At 38.3% G+C, this 16,938-nt stretch overlaps 2 protein-coding genes and 3 pseudogenes across 2 annotated transcripts; 2 read left to right on the plus strand and 3 right to left on the minus strand.

The window, feature by feature from the left end:
• LOC124822452 (cytidine deaminase 1 pseudogene) lies at positions 1-1,274 on the plus strand (annotated as a pseudogene).
• Positions 1,275-1,392: 118 nt separating this feature from the next.
• LOC124822449 (PRA1 family protein F2 pseudogene) lies at positions 1,393-3,550 on the minus strand (annotated as a pseudogene).
• Positions 3,551-4,457: 907 nt separating this feature from the next.
• Positions 4,458-10,213, minus strand: ACHT2 (atypical CYS HIS rich thioredoxin 2). Its single transcript, XM_047294453.2, has 4 exons — positions 9,906-10,213; positions 8,787-8,966; positions 5,294-5,458; positions 4,458-4,840 (listed from the first exon to the last, which is right to left on the minus strand). Exons 1-4 carry the CDS (start codon positions 10,086-10,088, stop codon positions 4,709-4,711), a joined length of 660 nt encoding a protein of 219 aa, XP_047150409.1. The 5' UTR covers positions 10,089-10,213; the 3' UTR covers positions 4,458-4,708.
• Positions 10,214-11,750: 1,537 nt separating this feature from the next.
• LOC124822453 (nucleotide pyrophosphatase/phosphodiesterase 1 pseudogene) lies at positions 11,751-13,528 on the minus strand (annotated as a pseudogene).
• Positions 13,529-13,603: 75 nt separating this feature from the next.
• Positions 13,604-16,707, plus strand: LOC124822454 (protein OSB2, chloroplastic-like). Its single transcript, XM_088112072.1, has 10 exons — positions 13,604-13,637; positions 13,829-14,099; positions 14,172-14,316; positions 14,389-14,479; positions 15,195-15,328; positions 15,408-15,546; positions 15,628-15,731; positions 15,833-15,980; positions 16,142-16,209; positions 16,313-16,707. The coding sequence occupies exons 1-10, from the start codon at positions 13,634-13,636 to the stop codon at positions 16,460-16,462; spliced, it is 1,254 nt and encodes a 417-aa protein (XP_087968198.1). The 5' UTR covers positions 13,604-13,633; the 3' UTR covers positions 16,463-16,707.
• The last annotated feature ends 231 nt before the right edge of the window (positions 16,708-16,938 follow it).

Genomic DNA, 16,938 nt, shown 5'->3' on the forward strand with positions numbered 1-16,938 from the left:
TGTTTATCTTAATCGCATTTTATTATTCCCAAAATTTAAAAAAATCCTTCGGAATTTGGAATTCGAAGAATAAATGCTCTAAGTCTCTCTATAAATACAGCTGCGGGCTTCCAAAGGCTCTCCCCTCTCTCTTTCTCTTTCTCTCTTTTCCTTGTTTGTGGGAACAAAAAGCATTCATTAACACTCCAAAAAACCCATGGAGCAGCCCAAGCCCAGATTCGTAATATCGGCATCTGAGGCCCAAGCCCATTCTTCTCCCATCGCCAAACTCCTCCCCTCCCTCGTCTCCCCCGCCCAGTCCCTCGCCCGTCCACCCATCTCCAACTTCCCCGTCGCCGCCGTAGGTCTCGGCGCCTCCGGCCGTATCTTCGTCGGCGTCAACGTGGAGTTCCCGGGTCTACCCTTCCACCACACCATCCACGCCGAGCAGTTTCTCCTCACCAACCTGGCCCTCCACGGCGAGACCCGCCTCGACTCCTTCGCGGTCTCCGCCGCTCCTTGCGGCCACTGCCGGCAGTTCCTCCAGGAACTCCGCGACGCCCCCGACATCCAAATCCTGATCACCTCCCACGCCAACCCTCACTTCACCCCTCTCTCCCACTTCCTCTCCCACCGGTTCGGCCCCCACGATCTTCTCCCCAAAACCGCCCCTCTCCTCTTGGAGCCTCGCCACAACGCCCTCTCTCTTCCCACTCCCATTCCCCAAAACAGCAACCCTAATCTAACGCTTCCCGCGTTGGAAGCCGCCAATAACTCCCACGCGCCCTACAGCGCCTCCCCCTCCGGCGTCGCCCTTCTCGATTCCAAGGGGACTGTCCATAAAGGCTCTTACATTGAGTCCGCTGCTTATAACCCCAGCCTGGGACCGCTCCAGGCCGCCCTGGTCGCCTTCATTGTTGCCGGCGGCGGCGCCTATGATGAGATTGTGGCGGCGGTGTTGGTCGAGAAGGAGGGGGCGATCATCAAACAGGAGCCCACGGTGAGGTTGGTGCTCCATTCCATTTCCCCTCACTGCCACTTCAGGACGTTTCTCGCCACCGCCTCTTCTCATTCACCTATCTCATCTTGAACCACAGCAACACCATCAAAAGGATTGTTTTTTCATCTGCAATAAAAACCATTAAAATATTGCTGTCTTATCGTCACGTATGGATATAGTGTAAAATAATTCCCATGCTATTATTGTGCCTCTCTGCTTTTAATATTTTTTACACCTTTTTCTGTCACTGTTGTTATCTCTATACAATATTTATATATACATATATTTATATATACATTCATACATATATATATATATATATATATATATATATATATATATATATATTTAACTCATGTCTCTTGACCTTATTTATTTATGTTAATCATTAAAAAATACCAAGAAGAACCCTTATGGTCATGTCTCTCAGCATATCTATAAAGGAAGCATTTTTAATGCAACTTTAGGGAAATAGTTGATATCAGTGTCATCCTATCAAAAGAAGTTGTTTTCATCCTCTGAATGCACCAGTGCTTTTCTTTTGGACCACTCTTTTCCATTGCTCCGGTTGGTGGCTCGTGGGGTGTGACGTGGTGGAGTCGAAGAGGTGGAGCTTCCATATTCTAGCTTTTCCAAGCCACCTTATGTTCAGATATGTTTTGCCACTTCATCAAATGTCAAGTCTCTCTGTGTATTTCTCTCTGTGGGAATCATTCCTTCCTCAGGTTCATTCCAACCAACCATTATCTCAGGTTCAGAACCAACAACGTGAATAATTTTCTACAACATTTCCATCAATCCTGTCTTTTTTTTCTTTTATCCATTCAAGGTGTCAGTGTCCCAGAGGCTATGGTTGATGTTATTTCGATATAAGAAATCAAGAGGAAAGCAGAGTAGACATGTTGAGTTTATCTACTCAGTTTTATCGAAATTATTAATGTTGTGAGAGACGTTATGGTTAAAAACAAAATATAGTTATAATACATAAACCTTCCTTTGTATCAAACACTTGGTAATCATTATTATTATTTGTCTTCTTATAACATCATATCATTTATCATTCATAAGCATTTTTTATCTTTCTTTGTGTCAAAAAGAATTTAGTGAGTGCAAAAGCTTTTCCCCTATCTGTGAAGTAGATTGAGTAGAAAATGACAGAATATAAATAAAGTAAAATTTTGATCAAGATAAGAGTTTGTGTCAATCGTGGCTTATTGAACTACTAGACTATGTGCTATGTATTAAATTGAATGGTGGGGTAGTTGGAACTGACTGAATTGTAATTTGAAGCATTTGTGGCAGTTGCTATCAGCAGGGTATGATGCCAAGTTGGTGGAGTCTTGACTATCGTGCGTTTCCTAACCCTTTAAACTGCCAATCTGATACCTTTCCACGAGTCAATGTGTACAAACTGCAGCGGAAATTGGCAAGCAAGTGTTTCAATTTGGACGCAACTGTTACTTTTGAACTATATATGCGGCCAATTACTGACTTCAGAAAAATACAAAAATTGACTTGGTTCATCGCCAAGGCAATTAAATGAACTCTTGTTTTACCCGCAATAAAGGCGAATAATATTCTCAACTCAACACATGCACAATAAAACTACATTCCATTGGATTAAGATAGCTTCAGATATAGAGAAATGACAAAAAAGATAATGCAACTTTGGATGAAAAATGCATTGGATAATTTTGAATCAAGAATCAAGAAGGGAAGTGACAAGAAATATAAAAGACCCTTTACAACCTCCTGATTCTAATTGAATTCTGGCAATAGCATGCATCTGAATTTGATTCTAAGACGAAGTAAAAGAAGAGGAAACAGGTTGTCTGAGAGGGACTTTGACAACATCTCGAAGACCCTTTACAATCCCTACCTCTTCATCCATGGTAAACAGATCCTCCGTTTCCCTCATCACAGCATGGAGCAAGTCAAGCACTAAGGCAACACTCATACCCACTACCACATTGTTGGTTACACTGGTGATCACAAGCAAACCAATGGTGATCAACAGGAGAAAGATGACCACCAATCGCTCATCGATCTCGAACCTCAAAATCACCAAAGGGGTATCTCGTAGGAAATATAAGTACAGCCATGCAATCATCATAACAATGAGTATGATCAAAGAAACGGGGTGTCCTAGTAAGCTAAGGAAAAGCACAAGCAATATGATGATGACGTAGTTGGCACGAAAATGTCTGGCATTTGTGTTGATTCTTTGGATTGAACCGTAGAAGGAAGATGGAAGTTTGAGATGAGAAGGTTGGAGCATTTCTTTCCATGGTCTTATTGTGCCAAGACCCGTTTGAATGCGCTCTTTCGCCTGTGAAACGAAAACTGAGTCTGGATTCGATGAAGCCTCTGCCTCTTGTGAGATTGTTCCATATGTGTTCATTTTGTGTGTGTTTACTGAGATGGTAGGAGAGGGAAGGCAATTTGGCGGATCTTAGGAAACAACCGTTGTTGCTTCAACCAAGGAATCAGACAGCAACATAACAAACCCACATGTTGAGGATCTCTTCGCTTTTCTAGGACAAGCTCTCACGGCACATGATACACTCAGATCAAAACACTAATTTTCTTTTTCTAAATCGAAATTCATAATTCATGATTAATAAATATTTTTATCTTATAATTTAAAAAAGAAAATTCTATGTAGGAGCAAATTAACAGGAATAAATGATAAAAAAAATGTCAGATGTACATATCAAAATGAAGGGAGGTAGTTGAGAGGGTTGAAAGATATATATTTTGAGTAGTTATGAGCAGAGCTAGGGAGAGAATAATTCATATATTCGACCAACAAGAAGCTGTTCCAATCAAAGTTGAAAGTTCGGTAAGTATACGTATGTATATACAGTAGTGTTGATATATTTAAAGTTACAAATGTGCATATTGCAAAAATGCTAGAACTTCCACGTGTGCTCACCTCTCCGTATTTTATATTTTTTGGGCAAGATACATCGAGTTTTTGCAATAGTTTTTCTTTATTATATACTTTTGTGCATTAATTATTTATTATAATGTTAATGTTAATTATTAGTTATGTTAGGCCAAGCATGTAGTTTGGTAGCATGAATTTGAGTGCATTAGGAGAGTTATTTTCTACATTCAAGAAATCGCTTCTTGCATTTTCTTTTCATTTTTTGAATTAGCCAATCCAAAATGTAAAATCATATTCTGGAATTGATGATTTTTGGATTGAAAAATTCAATTGCAAAAAAGAAATGTTTAAAAGTGCAGAATGGAACTGCCATGATTTAAAATCACCATAAACCAAAGTTTAGTTTACTACTAAACCATCTCTCAATCAATGCTGAATCATCAAATAATTTATAAGTTATATATAAATTCGTAAACCTGATCAAATTATTGAGAACACTCAGTCCAAGAGTTTTATTAATGAAATTCAAAATTAATAAAAAATACTGAGTATAATAAGTTAGACAAAACTTACCCTGGTCAAGCCAGATTTAGCAAAAGAATTAAATCACAACATTTCATTTAACAGAAGTTTTAAAGTAGACGATTACAATCAGGTAATGAATGGTCAAGAATGAGACAGAACAAACAATTCTGCTAGGTATCCTTCTAAAACCAAAAACTAAAATAAAAATACAGTAGTAAATATACAGAGTACATATATTATAAGTTTCTTTGGGGTTTCCCTCTGTGAGATAGCTTATAATACAAATGCATGAATAGAAGATACAAGTACTATGCTTAAACGGATTCCACAGGTCTATCCTTGGCAGCAGAGGAAGGTTCAGCAAGCAGATCGCCAATGCCCACAGGTGGACCAATGCTGCATCGTGCCGTGTTATGCATCTGGATGGCATCCTTTATTTTTTGAAACTGTAATTTACAAACGAACCATTAGCTGATTAATGAATTAAAAGACTTGGCTCGCAGCATTCTGTACAATTAGGTTCTATCCACTATTCTAAGCTTTTTAAACCATCCATCATCATGCTGTTCAGTTTGTGAAAATATTTTCTATTTTAATAATAAATTACAGATAGATAATCAGTTTTTACCTCGTTTCTTGCTTCCAAATAAGGATTCTATTTTCATGGTTTCTTATATAAATCCTTGAAAATCGGAAAAAGGTAAAAAATAAAAAAACATCTTTCTAATTATTTACCAACACATCAGATGAGAAGAAAATTGTCAAACAGAATATGCCCTTAAGTTTCAGTATAAACATTATTGGGAAAATCATAGGCACCAATCATCAACTGTTGTTGCTCATCTACTTTAATTGAAGCCAGAAATGCTAAGCATTACCAAATAAATTGTTAGAATTACCTTGGCAAGTGAACATGAAAACGATTCAAGCTGCCCCTCAGCTCCACGATAAAAGTGGAAGTAAGGAAGTACTTTAACATTCAGCCTTTTGCACATTGGCTTATTCTCATCAAAATTTACTTTGAGAAAAAGAATTTCGGGGTTTTCTTCAGCTGTTCTGCATAACTGCCAAGTCCACATCAAGATTCAGGATATGTGTGATATACTTTCAGCAGCATGCAAAGAGAATTATAAATTAATTCACAAATGTCTTCCTAACTTAAATTCGTTCTAGCTGTGAAGATGATAAACAGAACAGACACTACATGAATACTTTATTCTTTGGATCTAGAGGCAGACTCCCTACTGACAGTGAATTTATTTGTTTTATAGGAAAAAGAAGACCATCAAAATTGAATAAAAAAGGAGAAATATGTCTCTCAATGGCAGTTGGACCATTCCAAGAAAAATTTTCATTATTCAACAAATTGGTTAAAGGAACCGCAATAGCTGCTTAGCCCATAATGAATCGTTTACATACCCAGTGAGGCCAAGGAAACCTCTCAGTTTTTTCAAATTAGCAAGAAAAGGTCAATCCAACACTGGCTTCAATTTTTCTTCATCTATAGCCACACCTTGACCAGAAATAGCACCTAAATGATCTATCTGTTGCAAAGTAAAGTAATATTTTGACAACCTTTTAAGCAGAATTTTGGATACCACCTCCAATTGATGCAAATGTAAGGGTCAGGAAGAACCAGATACCAAGATGTCATCAAAGAAAACCACGACATATTAAAAGACCTTGGAATACCTCAGTCATGAGACTCTGAAATGTAGTAGGAGCATTATAGAGTTCAAATGTCATGTTAGCCATTCATCAAGGCCTTGATGGGTTCTCAAGACTATTTTATGCCTATTGTCTTTCTTTACCAATATCTGATGGTACCCAAATCTTAGCTGCTGTTGAGAAAATTACTGAGCTCCATTCAACTCTTCAGTGAGCTCATCAATAGTAGGGAAGGGGAAACTATCCTTCACTGTTATGACATTCAAAGCCCTATAGTCAATACAAAATCTCCATGTATTATCCTTCTTCTTCACCAAGACTATGCGAGAAGAAAAAGGACTAGTGCTAGGCATTGTAATCCCTTCCTACAACATGTCTTGTATCATCGCTTAAATTTAATAGTTTCTGCTATGAGAATGCCCGTGTGGTCTGACCTTAACAGGACCAGAACCTTGGATCAATGGAATTGAATGATTTTCAGCTCTTTGAGGAGTTAATCCAGAAGGTATAGAGAAAACCTCTTTGTATATGTCTAGCAACATGGCCAATTCTGGTTCCATGTTAGTGGGAAGATCTAATTAATGGTCCTTAAGTGAATATGGTTGCAAGACTTGTGGAGTAAATACCTCAGTTATAACATGAGTACTGTACATCCTTCTCAAATGGGTGAATTGTGTGGGACTTGGCAGTTTGGATTGCTGACCAAGTAAGGTTATAAACTGGTTGTTCAAACACAACTTCAGGGTTAACTTGTTGTAATCAGAAATGTTGAGGGCCAAGGTAGCCAACCACGCAACTCCCAGAACCAATTCTTCCCTTCAAGGTAGCTTAACAACACCGATAAAACAGTCCAATGTTGCTTGTGGGTTAAGTTCTTGTCCCTTTTTCCAAGAGCTGTAAATTGCACATAACACTCCTGTACAATAGTGGCTGGCATCAATTTTAAAGAGTTGAGCTCGGGGATATTCATAAGGGGAAGGTCTAAAATCAAGCTCAAGGGCTTGTGTAAAGGTAAACCATGAATGAAAGGGATTGATGCCGGTCATCATGTGATACTAAGGCACGACCTCCTAGTCTAGATGAATTGCAATAATAGTTAAATGATGTCCATCTGGTGTATTGTAATAACTAAACAATTGTTCAGCTTTAGAGATCCATCAAAAGGACATCCGATCCATCAAACTGAGGGAAATCAAGCTTGAAACTATTCACCTGAAATGGTTGATAAATGAGGGTAACAACTCTGGAACGGTATTTTGCTTGAGTACCAATCTATGGCTGACTCCAACATTTCAACCCACCTAGCATACTCCTAATCTCATGTTTCCATAGTGTCCAATAACCGCTTGATATCGTTCTAGAGTTCCTTATACACAAGTTTTTTCTGCCATAAATCAATGAAAGCACCAATGTAATTACATAGGAATGTCATAGAACAAAAAAAAAGCTCAACTCTGTACTTGTATAATAGCTGATGGACTTTTCTCACAAGGGAGGGCTGCTGACATATGGAAGAATTACAGAGGAGAAAATACCATGAAATTGAAAACAGAATGCAGAGACTAGGTTTTCAGAAAGCACAGAATACCCACAGCAGAGAGGGAGCGGACCAGAATCATTTTTTTCCATACTTTCTCTCTCCCCTGACCAAATTTCAATATTACTAGCTAGACCAATCATAACCTCTCATCCTACTGTTGGTTATTTTGGGACTCGATCCTTTTCTCCTCTCCCGATGCAAAGGATTACCAGCCCACATGCCCCTTTCCAGCTGTCTCAATTTCTTCCTTTCTTACCTCTGTTGTAACCAAATTGCCTGCAAATATACTCTCTACAAAAAGGAGGATAATGACTCAATTTATCTAAAAAAGGTCCCATTTCCTCACTTTGGTCTCTACTAGAAGAGAATTTTACTTGATTAAATTTTTCCTCTCCCCTTCATTGTTGTGCACAGTAACACTAAAACAGATCACGAAACCTTCAACATGAATCAGAAAACCAAGATGCTGATATAGTAGTCTTCAATCAAGAATAAGAACTGGAAATGAAAACAAGACAGACAAAAGACTTCTAAAGCAAGTCTATCAAGGGTAATGAAAACATATATCCAGTCATTCTCCTGTGCAATTCAAAGTTTTCATTTTTACAGGGACAGAAAAAGAACAAAATGTTGCTTGCAGATCAGTACCACTCGTCAAACCAAGTATAACATGTTACCCAAGTTATCCACATTTGACATGTAATCAGCCATTTACATAACTGTTATTGATCCTCATCTAAAAGGAGTTTTCTTTCTAAAAAAAGAATTTAATATGTGGCCACTATCAAATCTGATTCAAATTAAGAAATATGTTTTGAAAGTGTGGGTGCAGACTGCAGACAGTATCTCAAACATAGCCTCTTTCAAATCATCACGTTCAGATCCTATTCTAATTTATGTTAGTATACCGGGGACTGCATGGCATAGACAGGAACGCCAAGCATCCATATCAGTACACTCATAACAATTCAGACCAATATCACTATACACCAATTAAGATGCCAGCCCATACTCAATATAGTATTTGGATGACCATGCACATTAGATCACTTATAATTTTACATCTTGTTTAATTTTGAACATGTTATCAACAAAGTACAGTTGAGAGCATATGCTTTTGCAGGAAATAAAAAATCCTCTGAAAAGTCTAAGAATGAAAGGGTGAAGTCAAGAAGCAAGAGGACCTTAGGGAATAATGCTCGGCAAGAAGCACACCAAGTTCCATAAAATTCAACAATAACAAGTCTATCTCCAGCTTGACTCAAAGCACTCAGAAATTCTTGCGTGGAGTGAATATCAACCATATTTGGTGCATTCTTTTCCCACCATTTTGGCTGACCAGTTTCAGCAACAGTTGCACATACCTGAAGTGAAGTGAGTAAAATCAAACAAAAGGCTGAGAAAAACACATTACACTTCAGTAATCCATAAAAATGACTAACAATCGAGACAGAGTAAAAGCAAAGTATAGTCATCAGTTTACTAGAGGTCAGGCTTCCTTCTGCACTGATTTCAAAATAATTAACTTATTCCAATGGAAACTCTACCAATAAATACCAAGGGAAAAAATATCCTAGCATTGATTCACATCAGTAATTAAACATTCTAAAGCTCATAAGCTGTCAAAGACGGTCTAGTTAGTGACAACATCTGCATAGAATGGATGGACCAAACACAAACTAATAGCATCATCACATTGAGAGAGACAGAGCAGTCTAAAATGGCAAACAGTCCTGGGCAAACTTGAATTCTACTCCTCAAATGGTAACAAAAAAAGGTCATTAAAGTAATTTATTTTAGCATGTTCTAAAATGTCAATAGTAGTTTATTACAGTAGCATGCAGATACGCGTGAGAGCTAAACCGTTCTGCCGTACATCAGCAACCTGTGACCAAAATTAATAGAGCAAACAACGAAATTACCCTTTCAAAGACACGTTAGTGGTTATATTAATCCTGGAAAGGTGAAAATTACCGCGTACGTGTTTTGAAACATGCATTAGATGGGTGAATCAGTCCATGAGGTATGAGTAATTTGATTGATGAAACACATGCAATTGGGATACTTGTGTGGCAATTTTCAATCTTTAAGCAATACCCTCTTGCTAGGGACTAAATAGAGGGTTGACTACAAAAGAATAATGATAATAACAACAGTAAAGTACAGGGCTTGCCATGCTCCAAAGGCGAATGAAAATGGGAGCGTAATTGGAGAACGCTAAGAAGAAGAGATGCAATAAAGTTAGTTAATGAGTGGTTCCTAATTGAGAATTAAGAGAATAAGGGAAGGGTTAAAAAAGTGACCTTGAAAGAGAGAAGGTGCTTTCTGGGCGCGAAAGCAAGAGTGGGAGGAGGCGGTGGTGCAGGAGAAGAATAGGCGAGAGGAGAGAAGAGGGTGCTGGCAGAGGCGGAATTTGGGGCGGTGAAGAGAGAGGAAGAGGAAGAGGATAATCGGAATTGCAATCGGAGAAGGTGAAGATGTGCCATTTACGCGCTCTGAGAGTGAAGAGCGCTACAACATCGCATGAGGATGGTGATGATATGATGCGATAGAACAAGAGAAAAATCAATGGTCTCACTCTTTCTCTATTTGCATTTTTTTCTTTTCGGCTGCCCTACCCATTCATCATTTCTTATTTCTTATTTTTTATTTATTCCAATATAAATTTCCTTTTATTTTCTCAAATAAATATTGAACACTATATTATTTGCTTTCATATAATCTTAGAAACTCCTTATTGGACTCTTTTTTGTCACGAGAGAAGTGTGATCATGAGTGGCAAATTCAAACTATAATATTATGAAAACATGAGTGTGAATTTTATAATAATTATTTGAAGAATCATATAATAGTAACAATAATGTTTTATTGGTTGTGTTAAAAATATTACATTTTGTTATTATTCAACATTTTTTGGCTGAAGGCTCAATAGTTGATTATGAGAATATATTTTGTTATTCTTAAAAAATTAGAAAAAAATGAAAATGATTCTTGAAAATATTTTGCAAAAGGTACCTTTGTGAATTCTTAACTTCTTGCTTGGATTAAATTTAAAAAAGGTTACATAAAAAAAAATTATCTAAGCACAATTTAAAAGAGAAAAAAATATTTATGCAAAATTTGTTTGTGAACGTTGAATTCTTCCTTAAAAGCAAAGTGTTTTTACAAGTTAAGCTTTTATTCTATGGTCCAAGAAGTACAAAAAATCTATTTTATCATAAACAATTAAAACAAATCTCAACCTTTTTTTTTATATGTTCTATTCTTGTTTTCTTATTTTTCTCCTAAGCAATGAGAGATCAACTTTCGTTTTTTCATTTTGATTAAATTGATTTTAATCTATTAAATATGATTAGAAGATGAGGAAAAAAAAAGATCATACGCTTACATGGCCATCCAGTTATAAACAATAACATATAATAATAACAATTTTTAAGACAATTACTTCAAAAATCACGCAAACAGAATAAAACTACTGTAAATTGTTTGTTTTCAACTATTAAACTCTTTAAACAGATGTTCAAATTACTGTCAACTACAAATTCTGCATAAATATGTGTTGTATGTTATGTGAAAAATGGATGGAAAACAAAACAAACATACACTAACTCGAGGAAGCTTTTGGTTTAGGTTTTCATCAGATAAACGGATGAATATTAATCTAATGTAACTTTCCTGCAAGAATAATATTCCCAAAACAAGGATATCACAAGGGTTTATCCTAATTGATTTTACTTTCCAGCAGCAGCTTCATCTAGCAGCAATGACCTAGCAATAATATTTCCCACATGCAGGATTGAGTGAAATAGAAAAAGTAGCTCTATTGATTCATTGAAGCAGACAGCCTCTAGTTATAAATTGTGTATACAACTGATACGCCAGAAATATATGCATTCATCTACAGAGTAAAAGGGAAGAGTATATCAGTGAGTTAATGAAAAGTACTTTCATCCAAGACATTTCCAAACTGAAATGGAAAGAGGAACAATTCAGTGAAATGCCAAAGTTAACAATGGAATCACTGTTGGCATTTGGGAGAGACAAGTAGACAGCAATCAGTAGCCATTTGAAAAGTTGAAACACACGATTTATCACTACTAAAAACAGAATGGCATCAAAAGGGAATAGTAATATAGAACTCATCATCATCATCCAAAAGGGAAATATTGCGTGTGAATCCATTCATAGAACCTAACAATATAGTAATATAGGTTATTTGCGTGCTGTTCCTTTCCACAAACAGGCGTAACTAAAAATCTCAATTTTATTTCGTACAATGTTCCATAGGTGTTTTTAGTACTGTTTTGCAATACAAAAGTTAAGTTTCTTCTCAACAACCTGCATAATGATTTTGCATTAAAGGTGAGTGTGAAACTTCAATTCTGATTGGAAACCAACACCAAAAGTACCTATGTGACCATAATTTAGGTTGTCAGGCAGTAGGCAGAAGAACAGAATCCGGAAACGTGGCAGAGCCATCATTAGGTGCACCCTTGATGTCAAGAATGGAAGTAACCAGATTATAAATCTGAACATTCTCAAAGGAGGGTATCTTCCTTCCTCTGGGAAACCTAGGACCATGTCCAATAAAAATAGTCCTCATGGAGAAAAACGCATTGTCGTAACCATGAGCACCGCCGCATTCCTTCTTACCGGTTCGATTCAGCTGAACCTTGAAACCCTCATCAGCCAAACCAACAATGGGCGTAACCCGATCGCTGTCCGAATAATGAAGCCTCTCAGGCAAATCCTCCTTCAGGTAAACCTTCAACCTCCCCCCATTCTCGACCTTCCCAGAGCTCAACCCTTCGTTCATCTTAGCAACAACATACGCTGGGTCAACGGAAGGAGGAGGGCGAATAGCCAGCAATGGGGTGTAATACTGGATCCAATCTCGAGGAATCTGGACCCAAGGTGCCAAATCAACCAAAGAGATAAGCTTTGTATCGCATGTACCTACCATGCCATGGTCACCGACCAAAATAACATGAACATCCTCGAAAACGCCTCTGTGTTCCAAGCCCTGGATGAGCCTCCCTATCAAGGCGTCGATTCTGGCAACAGCATCAGTGATCTCAGAAGCATCAGGTCCAACCTGGTGACCCTGATGATCAGGATCCTCAAAATAGAGAGTAATGAAAGAGGGTATTTGGAGAGGAGGTAAATCGAAGTAGCTCAAAACGGTGTCGACTCTGTCCTCAAAGGGAACAGAGCCATTGTAGAGTTGGCAGAAGGCCTCGGGGCAATTCCAGGGGCCTTTGTGGACCTCGGAGCCTGGCCAGAAGTAGGTGGCGGCGGAGAGGCCGTTGAGGACGGCGGTCTCCCAGAGTGGCTGGCCAAGCCACCACTTGGGGTCGTGGTTGCTCATGGAGAACTTTTCGGCGGTGATGGGGTCGTAGAAGACGTTGTTGACAATGCCGTGGTGAGGAGGGTAGAGGCCAGTGACGATGGAATAGTGATTGGGGAACGTGAGGGTGGGGAAGACGGGGATGAGGCCGGTCTCAGCCTCCGTCCCGTTCTGAATCAAACGGTGGATGTTGGGAGTGGGGGTTTTGAACTGGTATCCGAAACGGAAGCCGTCGGAGGAAATGAGGATGACGACGGGGTGAGGGAGCGGCGCGGAGGAGACGGGGTCTGAGGAGAAGTAGAGGGCCAGGGACAAGGCCGCCAGGAGCCACATGGAAGCGACCACCAGAATGCTGCCATATGTCCAAGAGGAAGGGTTTCTGCCGGAGAGCAACGGAGTTCTTGAAGCTGCTTCTTCTTCTTCTACCCCCATCATTTCTGCACACTTTTTCTTTCACTCCTCGGATCTCCTTATCTTAGTTTTCCTTGCATATCCCCACCATTAACAAAACTACCTGTTATGTAACATGTGTTTAAATAATTCAAAGTTTACTGTTTTTTAATGTTTAAAGCGACATTTTATACATGTTTTAAAATGAAAATGGAATATAAGACTAAGGTACAGACAAATAACAACCATTTATGAAAGGTCATCACTAAACCTAGTTTCCTTTGCTACACAACTATGGGTAAAAACCTTAATCATCGAAACAGAAAATGTTTGCTAAAGCATAAAACTTTAGTAAGAAGTGGCTTTATTGTTGGATAAATGAACATTTGTATTGCTCTTAAGCAAGTTTGATTATAAAAAATTAGGTAACCTAAAACAAACGTGTTAGTTTCATTTCATTCATTCATAGTTCGATCGGTTCCTGCGCAGTAAGCGAAATGAATGGTTGGGTGCTCCGACAGTTTGGCAAAGGTGGCAGGGATTCTTCGGTTTCCCCTCTCATTCTTCTTCTCCGTTCCTACGCCACTCGCCGCTCCAAACCCACCCCACCGGAGATTCCTTTTCAGCCCAAACTGGCTAACGCCGTCGATCTCATCGGTCAGCTACTCACGCCTCTTCAGTTCCACGAATCTCCCGAAGGCAACGCCTGGGCCACCGCCGTCATCACGCGCCAAGAGTCCCCTTCTTCTCCTTTCCTCTCGTACGCTGCTCTCTCTGTTTCCTTTCTCTTCTTTGCTGTTCTTATTATAACTTCACTATCTCCCCATTTCAGGATTCCGCTTCTATTCGAGGGTGATCTCGCTCATACCGCCAAATGCCATCTCAAACTCAATGATTTCATCCACATTGCTGGAAATCTCACCACTGATCGTCATCCACTACACCCCCAACAACACCACCATCAAAGCAATATCCAGGTACCTCTGTCTTTCTTATAATATCTTATCTTCTGTTACACTCCCACTTCTCATCTTCACTATCTACAACAGGTTATGGTGCAAACCCTGAACTTTGTTCAAGAATATCCCCAACTCAACACTACATCCGCATCTTCAACCACCAAAATACTTCCTTTCTCCAGTAAGTCCTCCCTTCTCGTTTTTTCCCTAATGTCCTCTAATATCGGCAGTACTTCATTTATTGACACCGCAAAAACGTGTTTCTTTGTTACATGGATACAATTTGTGTATGCTCAAACAGTCATTAGCCTAATTTCTGACTAAATGCTCTTGCCTTCATAATTTTATGTTCTTTTTTCATATTAAAAACTTAATACAAGAAAGGCTAAACGAATCGGTATGTCTCAACTATTTGAGAATTCTTAAAATAAATTAGTAAGAAAAATTTAATTGGATTCTTGATCCTGTAAAATTTTTGTGATTGAGATGGTTTGGGACAACTTGAAATGATCAAAATATGATGATTTATGATGATGGTTTTAGAAGTCCAACGAACCAGATTTTTTTTTTCTCAAGATCGTGGACCTAATTACAATTTTTTTTTCTTTTATTTGGAGAATCTGATTAAAAGTTTCCAGATAGTTTCAGGGATTAATTTAGCCTAAAGGAAATTTTAGTTAAAGAAAAGAAGGGAAAATACGGCTATAAGGAGGATAAGATATGCTCCTAACCAGAACGAGAAAAGAACCCAACAGAGCAAGTTAATTCGAGGATGATAGCTAGTATTTATGATATTAGATGAAAGTGAAAATTTTGTTAGTGTGTGGTGTGGTTTTAGCAATTACTTCCGTGAACTTGATATTTCTTTTGGACATGTTCCGTTTCTATCTTATTAGAAAGTGAGGAGCATGACATCAATCCATCAAGGAAGAATATCCGTGCCAAGCAGAGTAAAGTGCTGGACAAAGACAATTCTTGGAAGGATCTCCTTGATAACCCCGTTGAATGGTCGGATCTTCGTTCAACAGAGGTTGGGAAGTTTTCTCCTTGGTTGGTTTCGTCATGCACCTTTAGTATTTGGCCATGACATCCGTTACAAATTAATGTAGGAGAATCCAAAAGGTGCAGCTTTTGAAAGAAAGACAAATGCTGAATTACTCTTTATCAATAGCTCAACTCCCAAATGGGTGCAAGAGAAATTAGAGTTAGTGACAATTGACTTGAAACCTGAACCAAAACACTCAATATGTAAGTATATACATGTTAAGTACGTCCATAATTGGGTTGTTTAAACTTTCCAACAATTTGCAATTTGGTTTGTTTTAACAGCCTCTGCGAAGAAAAGCCCAGATTCTTCAATGAGTTCTTGGATAGACCTTGTAGATAATCCAAAGCAGTGGTGTGATTTCCGTGACAGCAAACAAAATGGATTGGTAATGAACTAGTGATTAATGACTTTTCACTCGATGTATCTTTCTCTCTTTTGTCTAATTTATCCGGAGGATCCTTTTATCCCTTTATATATTTAGTACAGGTACATCCAAAGCACCCTGATTTCAAGCGCAAGGATGGCAGTGTTTCCCTCTGGCTTGGCAAGGGTGAAACGTGGGTTTTACCCAAACTGAAAGGGCTTGAATTTGAAGTTCCCGTTCTTAAATCCAAAAAAGCAAAGGATAGTAAAGGTTTGTGTAGATATCTCCATTTTTATCTTTGCTCAGTCTCTCGTGTCTGTTTTGGCCCTTCAACTTAAGATTCCTCGTGTCCTACTTCAATTTCACTTTCCATTTCTGCTTGGTCATCGTATTTTGTTTTTTGAAGTACGCATGTCTCAACCTGGTTTTAGGTGGTGATGTGTACTGGAATGATTTGGTGCAAAATCCGGCTAAATGGTGGGATAATAGAGTAGATAAGGTAACCCATTTTCTGAATTGTCCTTGTGTTCTTAAATATTTACAAATTTATATCGCTTTATTGGATTTTGTGTATTGAGTTGATAGCTCATTTTGATCATCAGAGGAATGAAAAAGCTCCTGATTTCAAGCACAAAGAAACTGGTGAAGGGCTATGGCTTGGTTCTTCACCAAGTTGGGTGTTAGACAAATTGCCACCAGTGAAGCCTAAACAAAGTGTAGAAACTGACAGGAAATCGACACCGCTTTCATGAGCAATGGAGAAAGAAGCAGAGAATGGAGTTACTTACTAAGTTGGATATAGGATATACCCTGTTATGAGTTTCACTTCCATGTAATTAACTTTTTCCTTAGTAAACTTCTGTTTTAGTGATACCTTTACAAACTTAGTACCCTCACAAATCGCTTACTCAGCATTTGACCTGCAGTTTCTACCAGCCAGCAGATCTATACAAAATTACTGGTGTTATTCAAATACTTGTATTGCTGTTTTGCTTTACTCTGCATCAAATGCGTTTAATCTACTTTAACTTCCTTTTTCTCCCCAAAACGTAGACTGCATTCTGAAAAAAAAAAATCAGCTTTTTTTTTTAACTTCAATGGTGTTCGACTTCTCAAAGCTATGATTAGTTATTAGTAGAGAGGTCAGTGCGTGTGTTACGAAAAAGAAAACAGAAGGATATTTTTTGCATTTAGCCAAACATCCATTAATAACTTTTTTCAAAGCTAT

Source organism: Vigna umbellata, chromosome 4 (genome assembly GCF_029865625.1).
Source record: "Vigna umbellata cultivar VRB3 chromosome 4, Vumbellata_1.0, whole genome shotgun sequence".
Taxonomy (NCBI): Eukaryota; Viridiplantae; Streptophyta; class Magnoliopsida; order Fabales; family Fabaceae; genus Vigna; species Vigna umbellata.